This window comes from Phyllostomus hastatus, unplaced genomic scaffold, assembly GCF_019186645.2.
Source record: "Phyllostomus hastatus isolate PE091 unplaced genomic scaffold, TTU_PhHast_1.1 phas_contig_254, whole genome shotgun sequence".
NCBI classification, from domain to species: domain Eukaryota; kingdom Metazoa; phylum Chordata; class Mammalia; order Chiroptera; family Phyllostomidae; genus Phyllostomus; species Phyllostomus hastatus.
In genome coordinates, this window is record NW_025333810.1 from 16,222,098 (window position 1) to 16,249,603 (window position 27,506).

The 27,506-nt window shown below is 41.3% G+C and overlaps 1 protein-coding gene across 3 annotated transcripts in view; it reads left to right on the top strand.

Annotated features, from left to right (window-relative positions):
* The window catches only part of LOC123818095 (synuclein alpha interacting protein), a 142,834-nt gene extending 116,865 nt beyond the window's left edge, over positions 1-25,969 (top strand). For 2 of the 3 annotated variants that reach the window (XM_045837991.1, XM_045837992.1), the window contains exons 6-12: positions 289-402; positions 8,487-8,612; positions 12,104-12,273; positions 14,833-14,925; positions 15,484-16,552; positions 17,846-17,916; positions 25,357-25,969. In XM_045837991.1, the coding sequence (XP_045693947.1) occupies positions 289-402; positions 8,487-8,612; positions 12,104-12,273; positions 14,833-14,925; positions 15,484-16,552; positions 17,846-17,916; positions 25,357-25,441 (1,728 nt within the window). In that variant the 3' untranslated portion in view covers positions 25,442-25,969. The remainder of the gene's footprint in view (positions 1-288; positions 403-8,486; positions 8,613-12,103; positions 12,274-14,832; positions 14,926-15,483; positions 16,553-17,845; positions 17,917-25,356) is intronic. The other variant, XM_045837993.1, reaches the window with a different exon arrangement.
* Positions 25,970-27,506: the final 1,537 nt, after the last annotated feature.

Consider the following 27,506-nt stretch of genomic DNA (forward strand, 5'->3'; position numbering starts at 1 on the left):
TTAAAAGGGTATATTTTATGATATGCAGATTATACCTCAATATAGTGATTTTAAAATAATTGACTAAAATTATGAAAATGTACTTAACTAAATTCTATCGTTGATTTAGAGCCAGAACCACATACCAGAAATATCATAGGAGATATACCTGTATTTTAAACAAATGAAGCCTGATAGAAAAGGCAAAATTCACATGATTTTTCTTCCCTTGGTAAAATTACCACCTATGAGCTACTTTTCAGACCTGAATTACCTTGCATTTCTTTCTCTCTCTTTTCTAAAATCTAGAACGGTCAGTTAGAGTGCGTACGCTGGATGGTGAGCGAAACGGAAGCTATTGCAGAGCTGAGTTGCTCTAAGGATTTTCCAAGCCTTATTCATTACGCAGGGTGCTTCGGCCAGGTAGGAAGAATTTTTAATCATCGGATTTATGAGCAATCACATTCATTGTAGTATTTTTAATGAAAAAAGTTCTAAAACAACCTAAACATTCCATAATAGGATATTAGATAAATAATGAAGCTTCATGATGTGATGAAATTTTACAGGAAAGTGGCCATTATATAATATTTGAGTTAAAATATATAATATAAAACTGTTCCTATAACTTGGTACCAACTTTAAACTTTGGAGAGATAGAAAAACAGGTAATGAGACTAAGAAAAACAAAAACAAAAACCAAAAAACCCTGTCACAGCATATTTATAGTAGTTATCACTCAGAGTGGAATTACAATTGGCTTTTCATTTTTTTTGTATATTTCAGTATTTTCCAACTTTTCTACAATAAACACATTTAACTTCTGTCAAAAAGAAAAATGCTATATTCTTGAACCCAAAATTAAGAAGAAGATATTTAGTGAAACATTAACTAAGGAGGTCTCCCTCTGTTAACGATGAGCAATCATGCTAACTTTATGCGCCTCAGCTACAACCAGTTTCTACAGCAGGAAATCCCCGGTGTGAGTGATTGACACGCACAGATCACCATCCAGTGTGTGGGGCGAAAACTCTTCACTAACTCCCTGGGAGGCAATGAATATAAATTCTCTTTTAAAAAAAGTTGTCACCACAAAGTGCCAATCAGAGACTTAAAGAATAAAGTCAGCACTCAATTAAAATGGATTCAATCTTATTTGTTTGTAGAAAAAAAAATTGCTTCTCATGCATATCACCATATCCCCTTTGGCTTCATAAACCTTCCCCAGTGGCAGTAAACTGTAGTCTTGTCAGCAAGAGATTATGCTTTTTCAAACATAATAATCTCAAGTTCAAAATATTGACTTGAAGAATATTACCACAGTCTTTCTCTAGTGCAGGTCATGTTAGGTGATGGTTTATTTTGTGCCATTGTAAGTTCAATTAATATACACAAATTAATATGTACTGTTTCCTGTATGTACCAGGCATCGTGTCATTAGAGTTTGTGTACATTATCTACTTATTTCTTAAAACAACCCTGTTAGATCTTGTTTTTTTTTTATTTTAATTGTTGTTCAAGTACAGTTTTCTGTCTTTTACTCCCATCACAGCCCACACCCCCAGCCTTCCCCACCTCCCTCCCATTTCCATCCCCCGCTAGTTTTTGTCCATGTATCCTTTATATTTGTTCCTATAAACCCTTCCCATTCTCCCCTAAAATTCCCTCCCACTTCCCCTCTGGTCACTGTCAGCCTGTTCTCTATTTCAGTGTCTTTGATTATATTTTGCTTGTTTGTTTGTTTTGTTGATTAGGTTCCTGTTAAAGGTGAGATCATATGGTATTTGTCTTTCACCGCCTGGCTTATTTCACTTAGCATAATGCTTTTCAGTTCCATCCATGCTGTCGCAAAGGGTAGGAGCTCCTTCTTTCTTTCTGCTGCATAGAATTCCATTTTGTAAATGCACCACAGTTTTTTGATCCATTCATTTACTGATGGGCACCTAGGTTGCTTCCAGCACTCGACTATCATAAATTGTGTTGTTATGAACATTGGGGTACATAGGTTCTCTTGGATGGGTGTCTCAGGGTTTTTAGGATATAATCCCAACAGTGAGATCATGTTGTTTTTAACCCCACTCTGTAGATGAGGAGACTAAAGAAAGTTGAGTAACTTGCACGTGTTCTAGTGGCTAGTGACAGCAAAGACTGGCTCTCAAGTCCTCTGACTTCGGGGCTAGATTTTGTTTTGTCTCCATCTGTGTACATAATTTGTACAACTTGCCCACAGTGGCACTGATATAGCTGTAGAACTCTTTTTTTTTACAATTTAATCTAACAACATATTATGATGTATGGAGCACCTTACACAGCTTGTTGAAGATGTGAGTACCTGTACCAAATTTATGAAGTGAAGAAAGTAGCAGGAAGAACACTTAAGATTTGTAAAAGCCACTATCTTTGAAGTGATTACTCCATGTATATGTGTGTATTATATTGCCAGGATACCCTACAAGCAATCATAACCATTAATAAGCATCTGCTAAGGATGTCCCTTTTTGTAGTGGCAAAAGACAATACAATTTTCAAATGACCAGTGGAACTAAATTACTGCTAATCTTTAAAAATTGTTTTCAGTGTAAAACAGAATTTAATTTATTCTCAAATTGTCAGAATAGTTGTTTCATATCCCTAATTTGATTTGCTTATATAAAGGTTAACAAGGAATTTCAATATTAGTGGAAAGACTGCCTGCACTTTTGCTAGAGTTTGCCAAAGAAAAGGAGAAAGGCTTGCATTGCTGTCCTGAGACTCAAAGTAAATAACTGGACGTCCAGCACTCTGTCTTGGGAAATGTTGCTTATATATGCCCGTTTCTCTATTCAGCTCTCACAGCAGGTTTCTCATAATTTGGAAGCTATTGGGACAGAACAAAAGAAAGTGCCCTTTCTGGAACTGATTGGGTAATAGTGTGGCTTACTTGGCTGATCCAAAGGAAAATATGGAAATTAGTGACCTATGTGAAGAGCAGTGACAGACATTTGCTTCATGCTAGTATCAGTCCTCAGGTTGTTATTTCAAGCTGATAAGCATTTTTAATAACCTAAAGTACAGCTTGGAGCAGGACTGGCCAGCAGTGCCCTTAGGAGAGCATTCCTGCCCAAGTGGAAAATGTAGAAACGCATTAGAACTGAATGCTGTCCAGCTGTCCTACATCCGCTGTAGCCACTTATGTAACAGATAACCTGTGGAGATGCTGAACTTGGAACTGTTACAAGGCTAATATTTTCACAAGGAAGACTGTTATTGAACAGTTTTCTAATGGATTCAGCACATGCAAGTTTTTCTACATCAAGCAGGCACTTGAGTATGTTCTGGTTTTGTTTCTTCAGTAAATACTTCTCAAAAGGATAGTACAGAGGAAAATTCTTCTCTTGGTTTTAGTTGCCCTCTGCCCCTCATATAGATTCATAAAGAATGGGTTCCATTTGACTCCCAATTTGTGTCCTTTTTCTTGTAAAAATTACCTTTAAAGACTCCAGTACCACAGGGTAGCCAGCAGTTTATAGTGGTGTCCTGCAGCGATAGGTCTTTGGGTGATAGGAATTGATTTTCCTCATCTTGACACATGAAGTCTCAGAGGGTACAATTATTTCATTTTCTGATTGTACCTTGCAGAGCCAGCACTGGGAGCGTGGAGGTGAAAGCTTTGGGGAGACTCTGCAGTGTGTGGGGGTGTCCTCTGAGAGGCCTGCTTTGCTGTTTCTTGGGAGAGATGTTGCTAGCAAAACAATTGAGACAGAATCGTCTCAAGTCAAGGCTGCTGCCTGTGTAATGGGCTGTTTTATTCAAACATGAAGGTTTAGATGGTCTCATCCAGGCTCCCAGCAAACCTCTCACCCTCAGCTGCCCAGGAATTCAGCCTATTTTGCCCTCCCTGGTCACTGGTTCTGTGGGCTCTGTTGCTCTCAACTTCACACCTGCCATCATGTTGTTTCTGAATCATTCACATGACTTTTCAGTCAGGCGATTCTGCTACAAAAACAACCTCATCATAGCAGTGCCTAGAGTACCTAGAATACCTTTGCCCACACTGTGGTGTTCATTCTCCTTTTTAAATGTTTGTCCTGATATAGATTTGGTGCAGCAGGGAGCTTTTTGAAAAAAAGAAAAGGCTCAGCAGTTCCTAGGAAGAGTCCCAAACAGTGAGAGGCATGTGGGTGGGGAGATGCGCCTGAGGGCTGTGTCATTGTTTTTCCACAACTTAATTTAAAAAGGGAAATATTCCTTTGACTTTATTGTTTCACCATCACGGGGTAGAAATAAGTAAACAACACTAAGAGTGCTGCAATTGCAGAGGAAAGCAAAATAGAAAACTTTTTGATTAGCATAAGCATACATCCGCTCTCCAAGGACCAATTTTTGAAAAAGCATAAACGATGCAGAGTCCCCATGAACACACCCTGATGAGCAGCTAACCAGGATTTCTGGGACCCAAAGGGTGCAATGGGAGCATGTCCTTTACGGACTCTGGGGTCATGGGGCACTGAGCCATAGTGGATATTCACACCCAGAAAAGAGTCACAGAGAACATCAGCTCCTGAGTCGAGCTGTTTGCATTCAAATCTTAGCCCTACCACTTACTAGCTCAATGGCCTTGATACATTTAGTTTTTAAAATAAAAGATCTCCTTGGACTTTCTTCACCTTTAAAATGCAGGTAATAGAACCTTCCTCATAGGGTTGCTCTGGGAACCAAATGAGAAAAGCCACATGAAGCACTGCCCACTGGGGACACATAGTAGATGCTAGATAAATGTTGACTCTAATGATTATTGGCTATCTTCCAAGTTATTATTTTTATTGCTGTCAATATTATTTAGTTTATTTCACCATTGGTAAAATACAAAAGAACCCTACCAAAGACTTACTCAGTCCTTAACCTACTTTAACCATTTGTTAGAGATACTTTTTCCCTACATTGTAGTATCTCTGGATTCTACATTTATCTCACAGTAGATGACATTATGAAATTATTGCTGGCCATTTATTTTACATTTCAACATCTCAAAACCAGAATTAATCTTATAATTGATGGCCTGTCAGATTTGATGATCTATGGTCACAGTCAGAGCTGCCTCCTTCAAAACTTACAGTTGCATTGAAAACTGCAGATATATTATTTATACCAGTAATAAACCTGTAGCATACTTTTCAATTACATTTTTATTAGACTTTGTTCAGCAAGTCTCATAAATTATATATATTAATTGCCTTTTTAAACAATGACATTGCCTTTAGGAACACACAAAACAAAACATTATAACTGGTTACAAAAGTGTAGAACATTCCCAGAAGACAAAACTAGTAGATGAACACAGTTTTCAGTCAACAATGAAAGTTAAATGTATATAGACAGATGTGTGGGTGGATGGATGGAATGTAAGCTGAAGAGGCATTCTGTGAAAGAGAAATAATACAGAAGAGCCTCTCCATCCACGTGACTACAGTGGATGGTCTCTGAAAGCAATATTTTTGGGAAAGAGTAGATCTGAGGTCATATTCATCCTTTAACATCTGCCCCCTCAGAGGGGTGGGGCAGGGGTAGGTGGGTGTATGTTGGAGCTTGGAAGGTCCAAGAGGGAGGAGGTAAACCCCCTCACATATATGCATGACTAATACACACATGCATTCATAACGGCCTTCTTGGTTGGATAAAATAGCTGTATTTGTTCTGTTCTCCTAACTAGATATTTGTTAAGTTTAACTTGTTTAAATTGTAGGACAGTGGATCTCTGCAGTGATATCAAGGCAGAAAGCAACTTTTCTCTGAAAGTGGGTGCTAACCGCTTTTACCAAAACCAAGGGATTCTAGCCTTCTCCATGTCTGTTGCATAAATCCTAAATGTTGATTGTTAGAACTGGCAAATAGTCATGCAGACCCTTCTGATAGTCATAGAGGAGACACTTGTTTCCATACAATAGGTCAGTGGACAAGCCAATGACATATCTTTTTATTAAAGTAAATTGTCCAGTGTCGAACACAAAATTGAATTGGAGATGCTGGGCAAAGACCTGTCTTATTGTGAACAATAAAGTAATGGTTTTTCCTTTATGTAAGTCTTGCGTATTGAATTGGGTAGGATCTTTAATGGTAAAGTAGAGTTATCTGTGCCATTGTAAGAAAAGAAGGCAGGGCATTGTAACAATACAGACCTCACCTGGAGAGCCATCACCTGGAGAGCCATCAGGGGCCAAGGCAAGTCTTGCCTCACACAGACCTTGTCTTGTTCTCCCATGTCACCAAGGCCCTGCAAATCCCAGGTGTCTAGATTCTTTCCCACATGTCTGCAAGTGGAAAATTCCTACTCTCATGAATCACAGCATTCCATTTCCTACAACTCCATTACTAAAAGTCAGAACACTGTGAAAGGATGTTTTCTGTGCACATGGGATAGACACAGCCACTATAATATTTAATTGAGTCTGAAAAAGAGGAAAATATGCCTGGCCAGAAGGTAACCTATAAGACATTTCTAAACATCTCAAATTCCTCTGAATGTAACTAAAGAAAAAAGGCTGCTGGAGTATCAGAAAATATGCAGTTACCTTTTTTAGTTTTCTGATTTGTAAAATAAGACCGTTTCAGTTGGATGATTCACTGAAATCTCTGACACTCCGCAATGCTTCATTTCCATGATTTTAATATCATGGAGTGAGCCAAATCCCCACAAGCTTGAGAACGACCCACTGAGGATGGCAGGCCTGCCCTTTCCATCCGTACAGCTGCAGCAGCCTGCCCTCCTGATACCTCTGTGTCTTAGCCATTGACTTCAAACCAGGGGGGTGTGGCCTCTATCCTTAGATACATCCACCCATCAGGATCTTTAAAGAAGTTAAGATCAATCACATGGTGCCATCCTCTGTCTCCAAATAAAAATAATCTAATTTTTCCCACCGAATTAAGAAAAATAAAACAAATTGTTCTGCCTTATTCATGTGAAACAGCACCTGCTCTGGTTCAAATTTCAGCTCTGACTTTCCCCAAGTTTTCCTCTTAAAAAAAACGGGTTAAGCCTATCAGCAGATCCTTATCCAGATTCTAACATTCTCTGGGTACATTGAGGGTTTCACTTTCTATGAGGTCTGTCCACTCCTGCAGCTAACACTCACTCTGCTTTCCCTGGGTGCATTCTTCATAGGTTGTGGGCACTGATTACATTTTTCTCCTCTTGCTCTTTAGGGGTCTTACTCCCTGCTTGCTCATGTGGAAAAAGTGTTGTGCAAATGTCAGTCTGTCCCTGATGTCCCAGATGCCTTCATAAACAGAGCCCTGTTCCCCACATGATGGGTGAAACATTAAAGGAGCTGGCTGTTTTTATCCAGCATTCCTTTAGCAGATTAGTTGGCATGTTCAGAAGGTGAAGGCAAATTTAATCCAGAAAAGTATAAAAGTTCATGACCAATCTGAGCAAATAACTGGAAAGTAATCCTTTAAAAGGCTAAGAAGAGATTCAAGGCTATTTCAAACACATGATCATCTTTTTAAATGTCAAATTCCACCCACTAAACTTCATGCTGTTGTTTTTACCACTCTCCTATTTTTTTAACATTATATTTAATTTTTCTATTTTAAAACAGTGAAATCCCATCCCCCAGCTTTCTGTGTAGGCCAAACATAACATGAAAATACCACAAAGACTCTGTGGGTAAAATGCAAACGGATTATGGTAACACACACTGGCTGTTCGGTCTTTGTTTCTGAGAGGTTGTGTTCAGAGCTTTAGGTGCCCTCTCTCCCACGTGGAAGAGAAGAAGTTTTGCCTTTAAACATGACCAGTACTTGGTCTGATAATCAAGAGAGTCCCAGCTGTATTTTGGTGAGGTTAACTCAAGATGGTGCCACCTTGTTTTTAAATTTTATTTCTTTTATTGTTGACATTAATACCGATGTCCCCCATTTCCTTCCCCTTTGACCACCTCCACCAGCCTCCACCCCCCCCCCAGCCTTTACTGCACTGCTGCCTGCGTCCATGGCCTATGTACATATGTTCTTTGGCTGATCCCTTCACCTTCTTTCATACACTCTCCCACTCCCTCTGACAGCTGTCAGTCTGTTCCATATATACATGTGGCCTCTTTTTGTAAGCCTGTTGATTGCAGGAGGTTTGGAGGTAGGAAGGCATAATTGAAGTGTTATAAGCTGCAAGGCAGAAGCTAGCTATCTCAATAGTTCGAGGTTTTATAGTAATATTCCTGAAGCCTACAGACAGTGTAACAAGGCAGCAAAAACTTGCTTTGGAACCAAAGACCTGGATTCTGGTTTCCAGTTTGGATCTGTCTAGCTGTATGATTTTGAGGAGGCCCTCAAACTTTGTGCAGATCAACTTTCATTATCTTCAGTCAGAGATTCGTGGATTTTCAGTTCATACTGCATGGGATTTTCTCTTGATATGGTAAGTGTAGTTGTGTCTTTTCTTTACAATTTAGAGTGTTGTATTCCTCTGACTTGATATCAGATTTCCCCTCATGATATTTCATTAATTCCAACTGTCTTCATGTTTATAGGAAAAGATTCTTCTGTGGCTTCTTCAGTTCATGCAAGAACAGGGCATCTCACTGGATGAAGTGGACCAGGATGGCAACAGCGCCGTGCACGTGGCTTCACAGCATGGCTACCTTGGGTGCATACAGGTAGACAGGCCCCACTGCTTTCAACAGAGAAATGAGTTTATCAAGTAATACAACAAAAAAATGGAAATTTTGTTCACTGGAAGAATGGATTAAATCAGCTTTTTCTATTGTGGTAGATAATAAGGAGTTATATTGATGTTTTTGTATTTCCAGAAATCTACACAGGTATAGGCAGAATAACCCTATAAGACTCTCCTTGACAGTCACAGGATGTTGAAAGGAGCTATTCCCTCTCTCTCATTAAAACCCCAGTGCTGATGACAATAGACATTAGGTTTCCCCTGCTCTCAAGGCAGCAGGCAATCACTACCAGAAATCACTCTCAGTCTCTCAAGTAGCAGACAGTTCTTGCTACCATTAGCACATTGGCATACTTGTTCTCAAGTGTATGAAAAACAAGACCGATTTTGTTAAGAATGTATTAGAAGAATTCTTCAGAGTAAGGAGTAGTAGGCTAGAGCATGCTGTAGTCGTCCCCCTTTCTATGTGGCAGGACTTAGCTTCTCACATGCATTTGAAAAGGCCAGAATTGACTGCAGGAAGGATTCAGATACTGATCCCCTCAGCTGTTGGGCAGACTAGCCATGGCCTTGGTTGACCAACCACTCCACCCACCAGCCTCAGGTAGCCTCATATTTCTAGCCAACTATGCTTACAGGTATTACTCTAATCTACATGTGCAATGGTGTAAAAACGTTGGGAAACAGAACCATAGGGGAGGGGAGGGAGGTCCTTCTTCCTGCCCCAAACCACACAAAGGCTGGGCACCCTAGAGGGCTGCTCAGAGAGGGTGGGCTTCCTACAAGGGGGTCAGCATCTCGTCCCTCAGCTGAATGCAGAGCTGCGCAGAGCTGAGCCAGACCCAGTGGTGCCGTCACAGCAGCACAGGGTAGCAGAACCCAACAAGGGTCTTCATGTGTGAATGTAAAAACCAGAGAACCCTTTTCACCCAGAAAAGAATGTGAAGGCTCTGAGTGGCAAAGCAAAGAGAGAGGCTGGCCAAGGAGTGGGGACAAGAGCTGGTAGAAGAAGAGCGACCATGTGAAGAGAAGAAAGGCTTTGAATTGGAAAGTAGGTTTAGATTTGGCCTGGAATTTAATTTATGAACAGTGATCATAATTAACTGGAATCAGAGTAGTCACACCATTCTTATGGTCAAAAATGGCCCAACATCTCTGGCTCAGTTCCCATGTCTCTGGCAGAGCTGTTGACAACATGTGGCTGCCAGCCATGATTAGAGAAACTTCACCAAGTTCATACAGTTCAAATATGTTATATGTATATAACAACTCTAAGAAAGCAACACTCTTTATTGCCTTATTATGTGTTGTTTCTTTTAGTGTAAACTTAATGTGCTCGTTTATTTATCAGGTACTTATTGAGGTCCTACTGTGTGGAAGGTAGACTGCATCTGATAGCGAATACTGGGTAGTGAGAACCAGTAACTCAGGAAAGTAGAGAGAACTCAGGAAATGACATGAGACGATAGGGAAAAGCTATAAACTAAAAGACAGGAGATAATGATTTTTTTTAAATCAGAGAGCTCTCTAGAATGTCAACCCACATACAACTGCTCTTTTAAGAGCTAAATTGATAGAAAATATTCCAAGTGTTTAAAAGTTTCCCCACTATTGTTGGCAAAGGATAAAACTTATAATTTGAGGCACCAAGTTGTAAAAAGAGTGATGAGAAATTGGAGAGCATAGAGAAGAGAGAAATTTAAATTATTACCAGGATCTGCAAAAAGATGAAAGGAGTAGCCTTATTTTTTGTGGAAGAAAAATAATTGAATAAAAATGGAAAACTTTGTTTTTCCATTTAACAACACACTCTAATATTTAATAGTTTTGAAATGAACTTCTTTATCAGCTAATAAATGACAGAAAGCCAAAGAAAACCAGCTGATATCACCAATTCTGCTTGAGATTTCAGTTATTTTCCTTTGGAGTCTGTGAGGAGAGGCATCCTGTCCTTTCAGAGCATTCATCACTCCACTTAGCACAGATGATGTTTTTGGCACTCGATCCCATGGATGTGGAAACTTGGGTAATCTTGGAAGTGGGTCTGTCTGCTGGGTGTGAGACTAAAAAAAAATACAAAGAGAGTAGAAGAGGGGGCGAGTGAGGTTCCTCGTGAGGTGAGAAGGGGACTGAGTTTGAAAAACATTGGAAAGAAAACTGCAGAGGCTGAGTCAAGGGAGCACTAACCGGGTCTGTTTACACTGAGTTCCTCAGAGAAGAGAGCTTGGAGAGCTCAGGGCGAGATGGTCTCCCTGCCTCCCGCGAGGTGGGCGGCAATGACTTGCTGGCAGATTGACCTTTCATGGCGAGTGATCATAAACTTGAAGGAGAGTGGAGCTCCTTAATGACCTCTGAGTCTAAGTAGTCTAGGAATTTAAAGATTGCAAGTGTTGCTTGTGGGAAAAACATTACCTATTAATAAAATAAACCCAGTGCTCTATCTCATGTTGATAATGTCAAAGAATATGTCAGGCTTTTTACGCTCCCCATTAGTTCCTGTTCTCTCTCTTCTGGACTGCAGTGTTGGGGACAAAGAGAAGGCACAGAGAGAAAAATCTCTCTTTTTGCTTAACTGGGAAAGATCGTGGTGCTCTCCCTGAAAGGTGTCACTGCTTCTTTGCCCTGCTGTGGTGGGCTGCTGGCGCCCTCTGTGGCAGCCTTCGGGTGCTGACTGTGGATGCGTGCGGTGGGTAGAGTCCCCTGAGGGCCCTCTGGAGCATCCCCACTGATACCTGACAGGGAAGATGTGGCCCAACTTTACACCCTCCGTGTCCATACAATTCCCTCCACCAGCATTGCATCCCAGCACCTCTTGCTGCTGGAGAATCCTCCCATTTTTGTAACAAGCTCACACTAAGTTCTCCTGTACAATATCTGCTCGGTGTATGGGACACGCTGTTACTCTGGCACATGGTGGGAGTGCAGGCTGCTGCCCAGCCTCACCCTGTCATTTCACTCCACTTCATTCTTGATCAAGGTTAGGCTCAGCAACAGATCAAGTGTGGTGCCCAAGTAAATAGGAGCTGGTAAACACAATGCCACTCTTTCCTGCTTCCAGGCACCGCCAACTCTATGAGCCCACCCACTGAAAGAGACAGTGTCTCATCACAGCCCCTGCCCTGCACTCCTCACGAAGGACAGGACTGTCAGGATGGCAGCAACCTCTTCCCTTCTGAGTGAGACTGGGGCATGGTTGATGGTAGCAGGACCGGTCTTCTGCATCTTTGTAGGTTCCAGAGAAGGTGTCTGATACCGACTACTGAAAGCTCGCCAGAGGTTTTGTTTTGTTTTGTTTTGTTTTGTTTTTGTATGTGATGGTACCCATTGCCCTCACCCTTTCCTGTTTTGGGCTTTGGTAACTGATTTTGGAATAACAGGAAAAGTTCCATTCAACCTTCTGCTACAGTCATTTAAAAATAAAGTTTAGAAGGAGGTCTTGATATGACACCATATCTCTGCACTTTCTGACAGACCTTGGTTGAATATGGAGCAAATGTCACCATGCAGAACCATGCCGGGGACAAGCCCTCCCAGAGCGCCGAGCGTCACGGGCACACCCTGTGCTCCCGGTACCTGGTGGTGGTGGAGACCTGCATGTCACTGGCCTCTCAGGTGGTGAAGTTAACCAAGCAGCTAAAGGAGTAAGTGCCTATTCATTCCCTGAGAACCAGATCTGCTCATCATCATTGTGCTTAGGTGTCAGCCAGGAGCTTTGGTAAGCTCCCCCATGCAGATGGTACAAGGGCTTCCTTGCGTTCTTCTCATCTTCCTTTCTTCCTCCATCCCAAACCCTCACAGCCAGCGTTCATGTCAAAGATGCCATCTCTGCAGAGGCAAGATCATATTTAAACAAACAAAAAATGCAAAGCAAGCTTTCAAAGCAGGGAATTTAAGCTATGTTAGGCAAAGAGAGAGCCCCTCTCTCTCTGTTCCCATCTCAGGGCCAGATTACAGAGCAGGTGTGGAGAGCGCACAAGGGCATCAGTCCCAAACTCCTGTCCTTAATGTTCTAGGAACTCATGAGGCATATGAGAGAGAAAAGTCTGGGGATGGGTCACTTTCTCAGTTTTCCTGAAAAGAAAGCTATCTAGTTGGGAAATTAGAGTTAACATAGAAAATACCACCAGTAAATTATTATAAAAATTAATCAGGTGATTCATGAACCCTGAGAACATAAAATCTTATTTAGTCAGCCTGGTGTTACTTAGGACACTCCATCTAGCTACAGTCAGTTCCCTGCTCTGTGAGAGTGTTACGTGAGACGCATGCAGTCCTCGCTGGCAGGGAAGCATTTCTGGGAGGTTGTCGGGCAGGGCTTGAAGAGAAGGGACTGGAGGAGAGGTAGGTCTTTGGTGAGTGGAAGGATTAAGGAACTGACACCTACCTGAGACTAAGGTCAGCCCTCAGGAAACAACAGCAGTCAGATTACAGTTGCCATAGTATGGAGAGAATCACTAAAAGTCAGAAACCTTACTTTTAAATTTATATATATATATATATATATCCCTTTTATCCTTTTGAACAAATGCCTTGGACCCTCTGGCTCTTCTACCTGCTTGGGGAAACCTTGATCTCTCTATTCCTACTTTCTTGCCTTAGAGGTACAATTCTCTGCATCCCTCCACCCCATCCCCTGCCAATACACAGAATACTCTCTTTAATAAGACTGGGCTTTTAATAGAGAAAATGTAAAATAATATTTAAAAATATTACAGTTCCCACCAAGCATTCTTCACCCAGTTACACAAAACCCCGCTGGGGCAGGTGAGCAAAGTGAGCTTGAAGGGCTGGATGCAACTGAAGGGAAAATGCACACAACTCCGTAACTCAGTAAGTCACCTCCCCACAGCAAACATTCTTGTACACATGTCTTTCTGTACATGTGTAGGTATTTCTAAAAATAAGTACCTAGGAAGGGAATTGCTAGAACAAAGGGCATACATATTTGAAAGATAGATATAGCCTAAAATCCTCCCAAATATGCAGTACCAGTGTCCACTCCCCCCGGGAGTGTATAGACATGTCCGTCAAAAGGAAATTTAAAACTAATAGAATGCTTTTTCTGAAGGGACATGCTCAGAGAAAAGATTACAAGACATTCTCCTCAGTCTCTGTACCGCAGAGTCTGAGAGGCTTTCGTGAGCTTTAATAGCTGTTTTATTGGTGAACTTTTCAAGGTCAGGGCCTTGGCTGCTCTTTCTGTGGATAATCCTGAGATAAAATACACATGCATGCTAACAGACAACAGTTCTTCCAGTGTGTCCAAAGCTGAATGCTGTGGACAATTGTGGTTATGCCAATAACAAGATAAAATATAAGAGGTGACATGTAGATGCTGGTCCATTACTTGCCATGCACCTCAGTGAGGTTGGCACAACTGGAAATGAACCGAGAAACCCACTATGCACAGGCATAGCACACGGCACCCTGCAGGCTCCAGGGTGAGAGGAAGGGTGGAAAACACGAGCTTTTCAGTCCAAAATTCTGAGTGGGGGCACTCTTGAGTGCTTTTGCCTGTCAGAATACCTTTACCACTTCTAGTTAATAAACACAGTTACTATTTAGACATGGCGACCTTCAGCTCTGTTAGCAATCCCAATCTACAAGCCTAGAGTACTATGGTTTGAATTGTGCCCTCTTTAAAAAAAAAACATATGTTAGAGTCCTAAACCTTGTACCTCAGAGAATAACCTTATTTGGAGAAAGAGAGAGAGAGAAAGAGAGAGAAGAGGGGTGGGAAGGGAGAGGGAGAAGAAGAAAAAGAGTTTCCTTTTTCTTAAAAATGAGATTATACCACACACAGTATTTTTTAACATCCTTTTTTTACTTAAGGAAAGAAAAGTATACTTTATATGGGAAATTTTTCCATAGTTTAAATAAATAAATATTCGAGTATATTATCATTTTGTTAGCTCCCTTTATATCAATAGAAATAATTATAAATTATTTACTCAGTCTTACTGATGAGCATTTAGATTACTTATAGTTTTTCACAATATGAATAATAAATTCACATCCATTTTGGGTGATTTTGATTGTATCCTTAGAAATTTCTGAACTGCAAGGATGCAGATTATACACATTTGTGATGCTTTTGGATTTATTGCAACTTATTATAAATTATTGTGAAGATGTATAGCTACTAATTTATAGGGGTGCTATATGCCAGAGAGCCTATTGTCTTGGTTTGTGTTTCCCAGGCAGACAGTGGAACGAGTCACGCTACAGAACCAGCTCCAACAGCTTCTAGAAGCCCAGAAATCTGAGGGCAAGTCACTCTTTTCTTCGTCCAGGTAATGCCAGGAACATTGGTGGTTAGAGTTCAAGTCTCTTAAATTTCTGAGCCTTCTTTTGGACTTTATTTTAATATCTTTTAAGAATATGACAACAGAACATATTTTATTTTTATCTCCTAATTTTTAGGAATAAAAATTAGATATTGTGTGGAAAAGGCACTGGGCCCAGGGTCAGGTCACCTGGAACAATCTTTGGCTCTGTCATTTTGTCATTCCAGGACTATTAACAAGTCACTTCTTCTGAGTCTTTCATTTCCTCATCTATAAAATGGGAATAAGGATATGTAGATTTATAGGACTGTTGAAGATGGGATTGAGAAAATTGGTGCAAAATTAATGTATAAATAGTAAAATAGTAGACAAATTTAGTCATAGTGTAAAACATGAGGCACACTATACTTTGGTTATGCTTGCTTTGAACAGACATTAAGTGATTGTTCTTCTTCCAGTCTCACTGGTTTGCAAATTATTAGTGGCAAGAAAGACCATGCTGTGACTTGTGGCCAAGTCATTTTAACCCAGTAGGAAATCATGTGTCCTCTGTCCTCTTTTCAGTTCACCATCCTCCCCAGCTCCCAGAAAGTCCCAGTGGAAATCCCCAGATACAGATGATGAGTCTGTAGCCAAAAGCAAACCTGGCATCCAAGAGGGGATGCAGGTCCTTGGAAGCCTGTCAGCATCCAGCCGGACTAGGACTAAAGCAAAAGATGAAGATTCTGATAAAATCCTTCGCCAGTTATTGGGGAAAGATATCTCAGAGAATGTCTGCACCCAGGAAAAGCTGTCCTTGGAATTCCAGGATACTCAGGCTTCCTCTAGAAATTCCAAAAAGATCCCTCTGGAGAAGAGGGAGCTGAAGTTAGCCAGGCTGAGGCAGCTGATGCAGCGGTCACTGAGTGAGTCTGACACAGACTCCAACAACTCTGAGGACCTCAAGAGCACACCTGTGAGAAAGGCCGATCGGCCCAGACCACAGCCCATTGTCGAAAGTGTGGAGGCCATGGACAGCGCAGAAAGCTTACACTTGATGATAAAGAAACACACCTTGGCTTCAGGACGCAGGTTTCCCTTCGGTATCAAGGCCTCCAAATCTCTGGATGGTCATAGCCCATCACCCACCTCAGAGAGCAGCGAACCCGACTTGGAATCCCAGAGTCCAGGCTCAGGGACCACGCCCCCAAACCAGCCCTCTGGAGACCCCACTCAGCCCAGCCCTGACAGCACGGCAGCCCAGAAAGTGGCCACGAGTCCCAAGAGTGCCCTCAAATCTCCATCTTCCAAGCGCCGGACATCTCAGAACTTGAAACTCAGAGTTACCTTTGAGGAGCCTGTGGTGCAGATGGAGCAAACTAGCCTCGAAGTAAATGGAGAGAAGGACAGAGATAAGAGCAGGACCGCCCAGCGGACTTCCACGAGCAATGAATCAGGGGATCAACTAAAAAGGCCTTTCGGAACCTTCCGATCCATCATGGAGACACTAAGCGGCAACCAGAACAATAACAATAACTATCAGGCGGTCAGCCAGCTGAAGACCTCCACACTGCCCTTAACCTCACTTGGAAGAAAGACAGCGGATGCCAAGGGAAATCCTATGAGCTCTGCTAGCAAAGGAAAAAATAAGGCGGTGAGTGCTATTTGGAGGTTATCTTCTTTTTCCTTTGAATCATGCCATTCTTAACACTACAGATTGTTTACCTTTGCTATCTTGAGGTCATCCCCAGAAGAATTCCAAAGGGATGTGTGGAAAGCCAAATGTATTGCGTTTTTAATGAGATATGTTAGCGTGCATACCTTTTTCTCTTCATCTGGAAAATACTCTGAGAGAAAGATTAAATCACATATTTCAGCCCCTAACCTTCCAAAATAGTTTGATCCTTGAGCATTAAGAGTCCTGGACGGGGAGGCGTTTCTATAAGATTAGACCCCCAATCGATGTGGAATAAGGTCCTTCTCTGGCATGGATTCTGCCTCTGGGAGAGTTTGTTTTCCTCATGTGACTGGATAGTTTATTCTCAAGCCCAATTAAAGAGCACATGAATAGAAACTCTGTCTTTAAAGACTTAGCGATTCAACTCTGGAATGATCTTTGAAATAAATACGCCACAGGGACTTCCACCTTGGCATTGTAGGATGCAGGCCCGTAAGTGCTGACCAGGGAGCTGGAGTGGTCTGACATGCTTGCCAGTACATGGGGGATGGCAGAGTAAGCCAGGAACTACATTTTATAATTGCATTTATTGGAAAACCATGCACTATAATCTGTGGTTTAAATCCAGTGAATAAGAAATACGAACATCTTTTGAGGCAATGTTCCCTGCGTGCTCTGTGCCTGCCACGCCATCAAAAATGGTGTAGCAGCCAAAATGCAAAACTCTGAGGAATGAAAAGACCCAGAATGTACATCATGCATCCCAGGGAGGCACACCCACATAACTTATTATTGGTTCAAGGTAAAATCCCAGGGAGGTCTAAAAACTGTTTAATTCTTTTTGTAGTACTGAAATCAAGATTTAGTTAGTATTTCTCTAATTAAATGAACACCACTTGATCTCCAGTGTGAATTGTCTTTGTTATAAAAGACTTTAGCTGTGTTTGTTTCACTTAGAAAAATCACATTTGTACCCCAAACACCAGAACCTTGGGGTTAAATATGTCCAAGTACCAAGTAAGTATAGAAGTTAAATTTCCTGTCATGGGCAGAATTAGTCAACCTCAGATAAAACTATTCCAAGTAACTTGATGGGCTCTCTTGCTCAGGAATACAAGGACTATCTCAGCAGCTCCCCATGCTCCTTAATATGTATACAGAGCTTCTGTCCTAGTCTCATCTGTCTCCAGCATGCCTCCTGTTAATTGAGACTTGCGCATGTGCTGAGCTTACTGCATGTTTTCAGATGATTTTTAATTGCACCTCTAGGAGATGTCCAGCAGCTGCATCAACCTTCCCTCTAACACGCTGATTGGAGAGCATCTGCGTAACTGTGCACGGTACGTGGCGTAGGGGATGACTTGCGTAGCACTGCTGTGCCTTCGCTTTGAATTGCATGACCTTTTCAATCGTGGTCCTGGAGCACCTTTTGCAGGGCTGACACCAAGGAACAAGAAACTTACAACTCTTCCCCCAAAAGGAGCAGGCAGGCTGGTAACTGGAGCTTTGGCAGGAAGCAAGTGCCCTCCAGGAGGGGCTTTATTCCAGCAGCAGTGGGCAGAGGAATCTACTCAGCTCACAGACATGCTGTGTATCCCCGTTGACTTTGGCTTTCAGTCTTTGTTTTATTGGAGTCAAGTACCAAGTAAGTATAGAAATTAAATTTCCTGTCATGGGTGGAATTAGTCAACCTCCGATCAGAACCAGAACTTTGAAGCAGAGCTGAGGTTTTCTTTCATTGTTGATCACAGACTGAAAGCACATTTCATCACCATTCTGCAGCCCTTGGGAGCAGCCAGGCCCTGTCATTCTGAACTTGCTCCAGCTCAGCCTCCAGAACCACGATGCCAGTCAGTAAGCCAGTCTCTGAGTCACCCAATGAAACAAGGGTCTTTCTCAAACAAAATGTTCACAATCCAAAACACAGAGACTATGTACATGAAAGGATCCCGTGGGAAGGCCCAAGGTGGCTCGGTCACCTCCTTGGGCCAAGTCCTTCTGTAGCACAGCTTTCGTCCAGGAGGAATATGCCCCACTCCCTGACAAGGCGGGAAATGGAGGGAAAGGAGAGCAGTGGAGGGGAAGTTAATGCAGTCCATGCCTCTGGCTGGTTTATGTCAGAAGAGTTAAAACGCAAACCCTATTTTAAAAGGAGACTATCACTTCTAAATCATTTAAATTAAATTTCAGCAAATCATTTAAGTTTAATTTAATGATTTACTTAAATTAAGTTTAATTTAAATTAAAATTATGACATGCCTTTCAGCTCTCTTCCAAAACCCTCCAAAACGTTTGTATGAACGTGCATATGTGTGTGTGGGTATATATATGTATGCACACACACAAAGGTGAGGGTGTGGGTTGAGGGTAGGAATTTTGGTTCAGAGTACTAAGGCATGAGAAATGTCACTCTCCTTTGTTTTCCCTCTAAATTGAATTTAACCTGCTCCATGTCTCTATTCAGGCTAGAGGAAAAACATACTGCAGTCATTTTAGCAGGTGCCCCTGGGGTCTCATTAATTCAGTACATTGACTGGGGTGCCTTGGATGTTCAGTGTTTACCAGTCACCAGAATTCTGCTGGGGTCAGGCTCACATGTTGCCTAAGCCAGGTGGCTTCGGCCGCAGTGGGCAGGGAATTCTGGCCAGTGCTGACTGCCCAATGCCTGGGGTAGAGAGGAAACAGGAGAAGAAAAAGCCAGCTCCCTCCGTGCCCGCTTCTGGGTTTCCCAACCTACCTTCCCCACCCACATACCCTTCCCTGTCCCCACATCTTAGGTTGGATGTGTCTTCTGGTACCTAGAAAATTCTGTTTTTGTCCTTAAGCAGAAGTCACCAATGATACCCTGAGGGAATGAAGTGCAAAGACTGGCAAATTCTTGGGGAAGGGGGAAGGGGAGGATCTCTCATTTCTTCCAGGCTTCTACAGCACCTGGAATAAAGACAATTTATGTCACAGTAGATTCTCCCACCAGAAATATTCCATCCTGTCTTTGTAAGCAAGGGGATGACGCTGGACAATCTACTGTAATAAGCACACAACATGAGGTTATGAGGCTACTTGGACATGTGACAGGAGGTTACCACTTTCCTACTCAGTTTCAGAAACCAGCCTTCCTAAGGCTCAGTTCTGATCCTGTTGGGTTCATGGGCTGTTTCTGTTAACAGAGTTTGATTTCAGTGATAAACAGAAACCCTGAAATAAAAATATTCGGTGTATTTAAATAAGCATCCTGGCTGCTTCCTCTCAACTACCTTATAAAGTAACCTGTACTTTATTAAGTTTTTAGTTTGACATGTGCTCCGTAGAAAGAGAAAACCCACTACTTTGTTCATGCTAGAGAGGGGAAGTTCCTCTGACTCACTCATCATTACTCACATCCACCTTAGATAAAGGATAGATATCTCTAGCTGAAATAAGGATTCCTCAGAAAAATTAAACTAGCATGGGAATGTGCACATGAAAACCACCTAATTGACTCCAGTGCCTTCTTCGTCTTGATCATGAGACCCACAGAGAAAGCATCCCATAAAAAGATGCAAGCAGGAAGGGAACCCAAGTGTTCATCTCTCGGTGATGGCTTCACATCATGCCCCAAGAATTTGGTCGAAGGCCAAATGGCTCCTCTCAGGTAACCAGGATTACCCAGGATCCTTTGGAACCCTTGGGAGTATATTTGGAAACCAGTGGCAGTCCGTGGGTTAGAGTTGGCCCCACACATTGTGCCACTGAATGACCCTCTCAGTGTAACCCTGGGAGAAAAAAATGAGGCAGTGGACCCTTGTTCTAGGCATACATTGGAACCACATTTTATTGCCTAAGAAATTTTTATTTTTTCCTGGTAAATGAAAAATGGGGGCAATAAATACAACATTTTACAGAATGTCAGCTCTGTGAGGGGGTTTTATTTGCTCTTTATTTTTCTAAATTGGTCACAGCTTGATAGAAAGAATCTAAATTTCTTTTCAATGCCTTTTAAAATTAGATTCAATGCTATTACTTTGAACAGCTTTCCCAGTGTATTTCAACTGCAGAGGATGACTTTGTTTATAACAGTCAGATTTATCTTTACTTTTTCTTATAAAGGACAAATTGGTTTTGAGTTATTACAACTCCAAGGGAATGTTTGCAATTACTTGTCTTAAAATGTCAATAAGACATTCATTTCCTAGAGTTTAAGTCTGTCTGAGATCTGTAGCAAATGAAAAGAGCATTGGTTCCAGTAACGGACAGGCAGAAGGTATTAACCCCTTGGTCACCAACAGTCATACCCTCTCTGACCGTGGGTGGCACTGTGGCCTGAGGCATTAGCAGGAAACCCCTAATCCTAGCACCAACATGACAATAGACTCCTTAAAAAGAGATGAAGCACTGAACACCATCAGTGTGGGTTTTACTGCAGAGGAATCAGCCATGCTCAGAATTAGACATCTGGAGCCAAGAGCTAGCTAGCATCAAAGGTTTTACAAAGATAGCAAGGCTGTTTAAAAGCCACTTCAAATAGAGTGATATGTTTGGCCTGAGCATGTGGCAATGGCTCTCTGCTGTTCCCAGTAGGGGACCAGAGTCCAGGGTGCCCCCATGCCTACCAGTACCCAAGCCTGCATGTGCATGCGCACACATAGTTCTCTCCTTGTCGCTTTACTGTCAAAATATCATTCTAATCAGAAAACGAGCAAAGATATGAAAGACACTGAGAAAGTAGAGGTCAGGCCCTGGCTGAAACCTGACCCAAGCAGACCATACCCTCAACCCCACTGAACAGCATTTCCAGAATCACAATGGAAAAATGCAGTCGGCACAAAAAGGAATCCCTAATCCTGCTGAGTACATGCATCTTTGCCATGATTTTTCTGGATGTAGTAAAATAACCACACTTTAATCTTCTCTTAAATTTTTTACTTGGAAGTATTTAGTTTTAACCCCTGTTTTCTAAGGATTGTTGAAGGGGATAATTATATAAGGAGTCATAGGTATGTTTCCAAGCTCTCTGAGTAGGTGTTGGTTGCATAGTTTTAGAGCACACCTGGTTAAGCAGACTGAATCTCCTCCCCAAGGTAACAGTTCACAAAAGTTTGTTAAGGTGTTAATATTAAAAGGGTATTTTGTAAAACTGTCGACAGACTTTCTGCTCAAAAATTATAGTTTCAAATTCTATGCTGTGATCTCAAGTATTTTTGTGTTTTTATTTCTAATTTACTAACTCTGGGGTCCAGAGCCAGTCCATCAGGAGGAAGTTGATTCCTGATGTATAATGATTACCTTTGCTCCAGAGCCCCCTGCAGGGATGTCCAACCTTTTGGCATCTCTGAGCCACACTGGAAGAAGAGTTGTCTTGGGCCACACATTAAATACATAAATACTAATGAAAACTGATAAGCAAAATAAAAAAGATTTTAAGTAAATTTATGATTTTGTATTGGGCCACATTCGTAGCCATCCTGAGCTGCATGCGGCCTGCAGGCCACGGGTTGGACACCCCTGCCCTAGCACCTATCTAGTCTCCTTCCTTTTCCCACCTCCCCATGTTCCCCAGGTGTTCTGTGCTCCCTGCTCAACTCTTGTTCCTCCCCCTTTCCTGTCTCCCCAGGGTTCCAATTAGTTTCAAAGAGAAAACCTGTATTTCATACTGAAACTTTGTCCCTATGACTTGGAGGAAGGGAGGAGACCCCAACCTTGAACCATGTCTCCAGGTTTCATTAATTGACAGATTCTCCTTTGAAATGGGCCACAGTTTTACACTGTCATTGGCTGTTACATAGTAGAATCTTCTATGCAAAGAAAAATGTCGTTGTTATGGGGAATAGTTAAAATGAGCAGATCTTTCAGCATTCCAGGACAATTTAGCAAATGCCAGAATTCTCAAGATTGAGGAGAACACAAGTCACAAATGGAGTTTCTTCTCATAAGCTCCTTGTACCCTCTGGGAGGAAGCGTATTCCAACATGAGAAGACTGTGAGTTCAGTATCAGTGTAGAATGAGTTGAGACATAGAAAAAGCTATTCCAACAAAGATCCCATGTTCTGTGTTAAAGCACTGCCTTTGGAAGGCAAGAAATGAACATGTCAAACCCCCATGAACTCTAGGTAGGGGGTACAGGGGGAGACCTTCTTTGGAAACTAAAGACATCCCACTAGAAATACATTCTTTCAGCATGCTAATCCTTGTTTAAGTGTAGCCACAAAACTTAAAAACAAACAACTCCCTTCACCCAACTCCGCTTTCCTTCCCTCATGCCCTCAGGGTCCAGTTTTGAACTGTGGAACTCCAGGGGGAATACACGGTCTATTACGTGTCATAACTGCACCAAGCCTGCCACAACTAGGATATCTTTGCACACTGAAGGAGCAGTGCCTATCTAGAAATTCTCTTAAGGCTGGAGTTTTAAAGAATCAGCAAGTTACTTGAGGTTTAAAAGTACCACAGAGAGACTTTACCTGGACACCTTCCAGTACCTTCACCAACTATCCCTGTTCCAACCACAGCCATTTGGGATTTTCCTTCCCACATTGAGTACAGTGCAGATACATTACTTTCCTGGACCCACATCCCTGGGTTGCCAGCACACTCATTTCAACATCTTTAGCTCTCTAAGCCAGTTGTTTTGCTGTGTCAGATATGAGGCATGGTCCCTTCATTCTTCGAGATCATAATCAAGAGAGAATTCAGTGTGGATATAGTTTAAAACATGGCAAATTTCACAAAAGGGATAAGAACTTCATGAGAGCAGGGGCCCTTGATAGCACTATCCTGCCCGCATATGTATGCCCAGTATCTAGCATGGTGGCTGGCACATGGTGGGGACTTCATAAATGTTTGGACAGAGGGAGAGCTAGAGAGAAGAAATAGTAGAAGAGGGAAAAAGAAGTGAAACAATGAGGACTGAGTCTGTCGTCCCACACGAAGAATGGTGGGAACTGTATAAAGCTAAGCCTTCCGATTGTAAGTCCACCTACTGACAGGGAGTGTCAGTTTGGGTGCTTTGAGTGCAGGTTTTCATTCTTTGAACCAGAACCCACTTTTTTAGTAGATGAGATTGGTAGATGTGCTCTCAGTAAAGCTCGGAAGGAAACCACAAAAGTAGCAACGCCCCCCGTTTTGGTTTCCAGTGGAAATGCATGCCCACGGGCCATTTCCAACTGATCCTCCAAGTTGCTCTCTGGGCTGTGGAAAGATGCAGCCCAGGCCTGGATGAGTCAGCAAATGAAAGAACTGGAAAAACTGTTATTTAAATTCAAGCCTTTCTTCTTTCCAATTTTGGTCACTGAGAATGTGATTTTATATCCAAAAATGCAATCAAGAAGCAGCAAATTATCTGAATAATTCATGCAAGAATTACCCTAACACTTTTGTTCTTCCGAATACCAGTAATTCAGAACTAAGTAATTGAAGGGTTCAGGGATGTTTGAATTACCCTGATATTATTCGGATAAATGCCTCACATTAACATTTTACCTGGTATATATTCAGCTCCAATCATGCTGCATTTTATCCTGTAGAAAGTGTTCTTTTTAGTGTTTTTGCATACAGCCTCACTTACATTAAAGCAGGAATACTACACGTATCCATTCACCTTCCTGTTTCTGAGATATTACTGGTATTTTGTCTATCATTTCTTCTCCCATTTCCCTTATTCATTTAGGTTTATGCCTTTTTTATGTCTTTACTTTTTCATTGTAGTGCTGTTTTGTAAGGGGTGATAAATGTGTATATTTAATCCACTATGTTCAGTTGGAAGTCCCTAGATTGTCTTCTAACCAAGTGGGTTTTTCTTTCATCTTCTCCCTTTCTTGTCCAAGGACAACTCTCCGAAGTTCAATTCAGAGGAATAAATGAAATGAAAAATTATAACTTTCAGACTGTGATGATAATCAAATATTTACTAAAACACTAAGAGTAGACTAGATGGTCCTTGTAAGGGAGCATGATTTTGAGTCCGTAAAACCATACCTGGAGTTCTCTGTCCAAATATGTCCTCATCTAACAAGTACAATTACGAGAAACTGTGTGTGTGTGTCTGGTGTACCAACAAGGAGGAATTTAGTAATATGGAGGCTTGCTCACCCCAGGAGACAGCTCCTCTCTGGAAGATTTTATATCTAGAATGGGAGTAATAGCTCATGAAAATGAATGCATCTACCCAGAGAGAAATTCACTTAAAAAAAAAAAACAAAACAAAACTGTTGCAAGGTTTGAGCTTCTACTTCTTGCCATAAGCTTACAAGGTATCAAATAAGGGAAAAACAGCATTATTGTTCCCTATTTTTTCTTTTCCCTATAGATTTACCAACTGTGGTCTTCTAACATGTACTACTCAGTAATCACACACCCCCCAAAAAAGCACCTTCTTTAAACTATTAATAAGCATCTTTTTAAATTCCTGATAGCCATTAAGCTTATTAGAGAATAAAAGGTATCACCCCTGAATTCATGTAAATAAAATATAAATATCTTTTGTGTCCACTGGACCAGCAGTACTATACTTTCCATTTTGTTTGTGATAAAATTCACTTGACTATAGAATTTTGCCTGGATTCTAATCAGCAATTACAATTGAGAATTAAAAAGTGTTCACTAAGTGTGTTTGATGACATGACTCTTTTATTTTTCAAAAAGTGGTTTATATGAAACAGAATCATTTGCCTACTGGAATGAAGTGTTCTTCAGCATGGTTTTTATTAGGGTAATTTCCATTTTTGGTGAACTGTTGAGTGGTATTATCTTGTAACTTGCCCATAGTTTTATCTAATTCTGGCCTCGTGGTTTCTCTTCTGCTTAGGCATAATGACATCAATAAAAAAACGAAGAAATCCTACAGCATAAAGCACATTGCTGAGCCAGAATCAAAAGAACTCTTCTTGTAAATCACCTTTTTATTATCTTTCATTGCTGCCCTTTGGACACCTCTGGAAATTTCTGGATGATCCTCTGTGGAAATAAAACCATGAGAACAATGCCTCACCAGCAGAATAACAGAATATCAGGATGCCTTAAATTTATAGTAGTAGACTATCTAACACACATTTTTGGGTGATACTTGTATATATACCTGGTTTTTAAAGAGATGCTGTTTAAAAGCACGACTGAGCAAATGTATGTTTTCTAAGATTGTATCGATTCAACCTACCCACTGGACAGTCACCAAGCAACTGATGCCATTTCGTAGTTCATCAACTGCATGAGAGTTGGCTGATGTTGACTGAACTTCCCTTTCCCTGTATCTGGGCAGTTTGGGCTTGGCATCTCAATGAGACCAGGCCAGCGTGTTGTTTTCTGTCAAGAATGTTTTTCAGTCCTTTCTACTTTTTGTATAAAGGAAATAAAACCATGTTAATAGCCACCTATAAGCTTGGAACACCTACTTTCTAATAAATCTGTGATGTTCTGATTTCTAAGGGACTTTGAGAGTATTTTGATAGCTGCTATTTTATTTCAGGGACAAACCACCCAGTTTAGCTGTTTTCCCACAGGGATCAAATAAAACATTCTAGTTTTCATTAAGTACTAAAGGATCAGACAAGTATATAAAGTGAGTCAATTCTTCTGTCTTTTCAAATCTCAGTGTTGACATGAGAAAACACTAATGACAACTAAGGGTTTAGCCCCTTCTTGGGTCACTTTTTTTCTGCCTCTAGCACATTACAAGGCTGTCTAATCCCTTTGGGAGACAGTGTGGAGCCTGGGTTTATAACGGCCCTATTGATGTAGCCTTTTCAATCCCCGTAAGCAGTGAGTTTCATGAGGTTTCATCCTATCAAGTAAAAATATATTTCTGTTAAAATTTCAAAAGTTTTATTTTCAAAGTGTTGGCAGAGCCTGCCTATAAGAGACCTGTCAAGTTTTAGTAAGAAACTACAATACAGTCTTACCAGTAGGAAGGAGTACTGTATGCTGTTAAGAGTTACTAGCAATGTTACTGCAGTCAAATGTGGGCCATTCTGTATGCTCCTGGGCAAAGTAGACCAAGGTACAAAACTAGGAGGCAATTTTGCTTATGTGGGTCATCTGACAAACTTGGGCTTAATGAGGTCTGTATAGAAGAAGGAGCTAATATCAAAGTGTCTTTTTATGCACCAGCCTCACTTATGTGAAGATATTTCCATTTTATACTCCCATTTTATAGATTAGAAAATTAAACTTCAGAAAGTTTAATTCCCATGTCCAAGGTAAATGGAAGAATTGGCTTTGGTACACGTTTTCTTACTCTCTCCATTGTATTTCATCTATCCATCTGTCCTGTGCTATGCTCCCTCCTGAGCACATTGCCCACTGGCACACAGGAAACATGAGTTGTGGTCTCAGCTCTGCTTCTGGACAGCTGTTTCATCTTAGGCAAAGGACATTGCTTCTTGATAAATCTGGGAAAAGGCGAGACTGGCCTACAGCCACATCTGAAAGGTAGGTTCCTTTCAATTTATAGAACAACATGTCTATAAATTTCAGCCCATTTGCTCTGTCCCTTGAGTCTGTTGGTAGAACATGTTTCCATGTGTGGTTCTGCATTTCTCCCATTGTCTGTTCTTCAGATGAGATGGCCTGTTCTTGTTTTGGCCCCTGGACCTCGTGTGCCCCCTTCAATCACTTCCTTACATTTTCCTGCCCTATTCTAGTGCTTGAGCTTCTAATAGAGAATATACAGCAAGCACACATAAAATATAGGTTCTTGTATTTTTTGGTTGGTACAGAGGAGGCAATGCTGGGATCACACATGAGCCTAACTTTAGGACTTCATGCTAGAAGGGCTCCTGCAAAGGAAGGAGACCCAGAGAATGTTCTCTTCCCCAGAGGCCCCAGTTTTGTTCTAAGACTGTTTTTAAACTTGAAAGTTGAAGTTGTACTAGTATTCTCTATATTTTGTGAGCCAGACACAGAGTTCCCAATTAAACATAGCAAAGTTCTAGAGTTTGAAAAAGATGGCAATTTGATTAT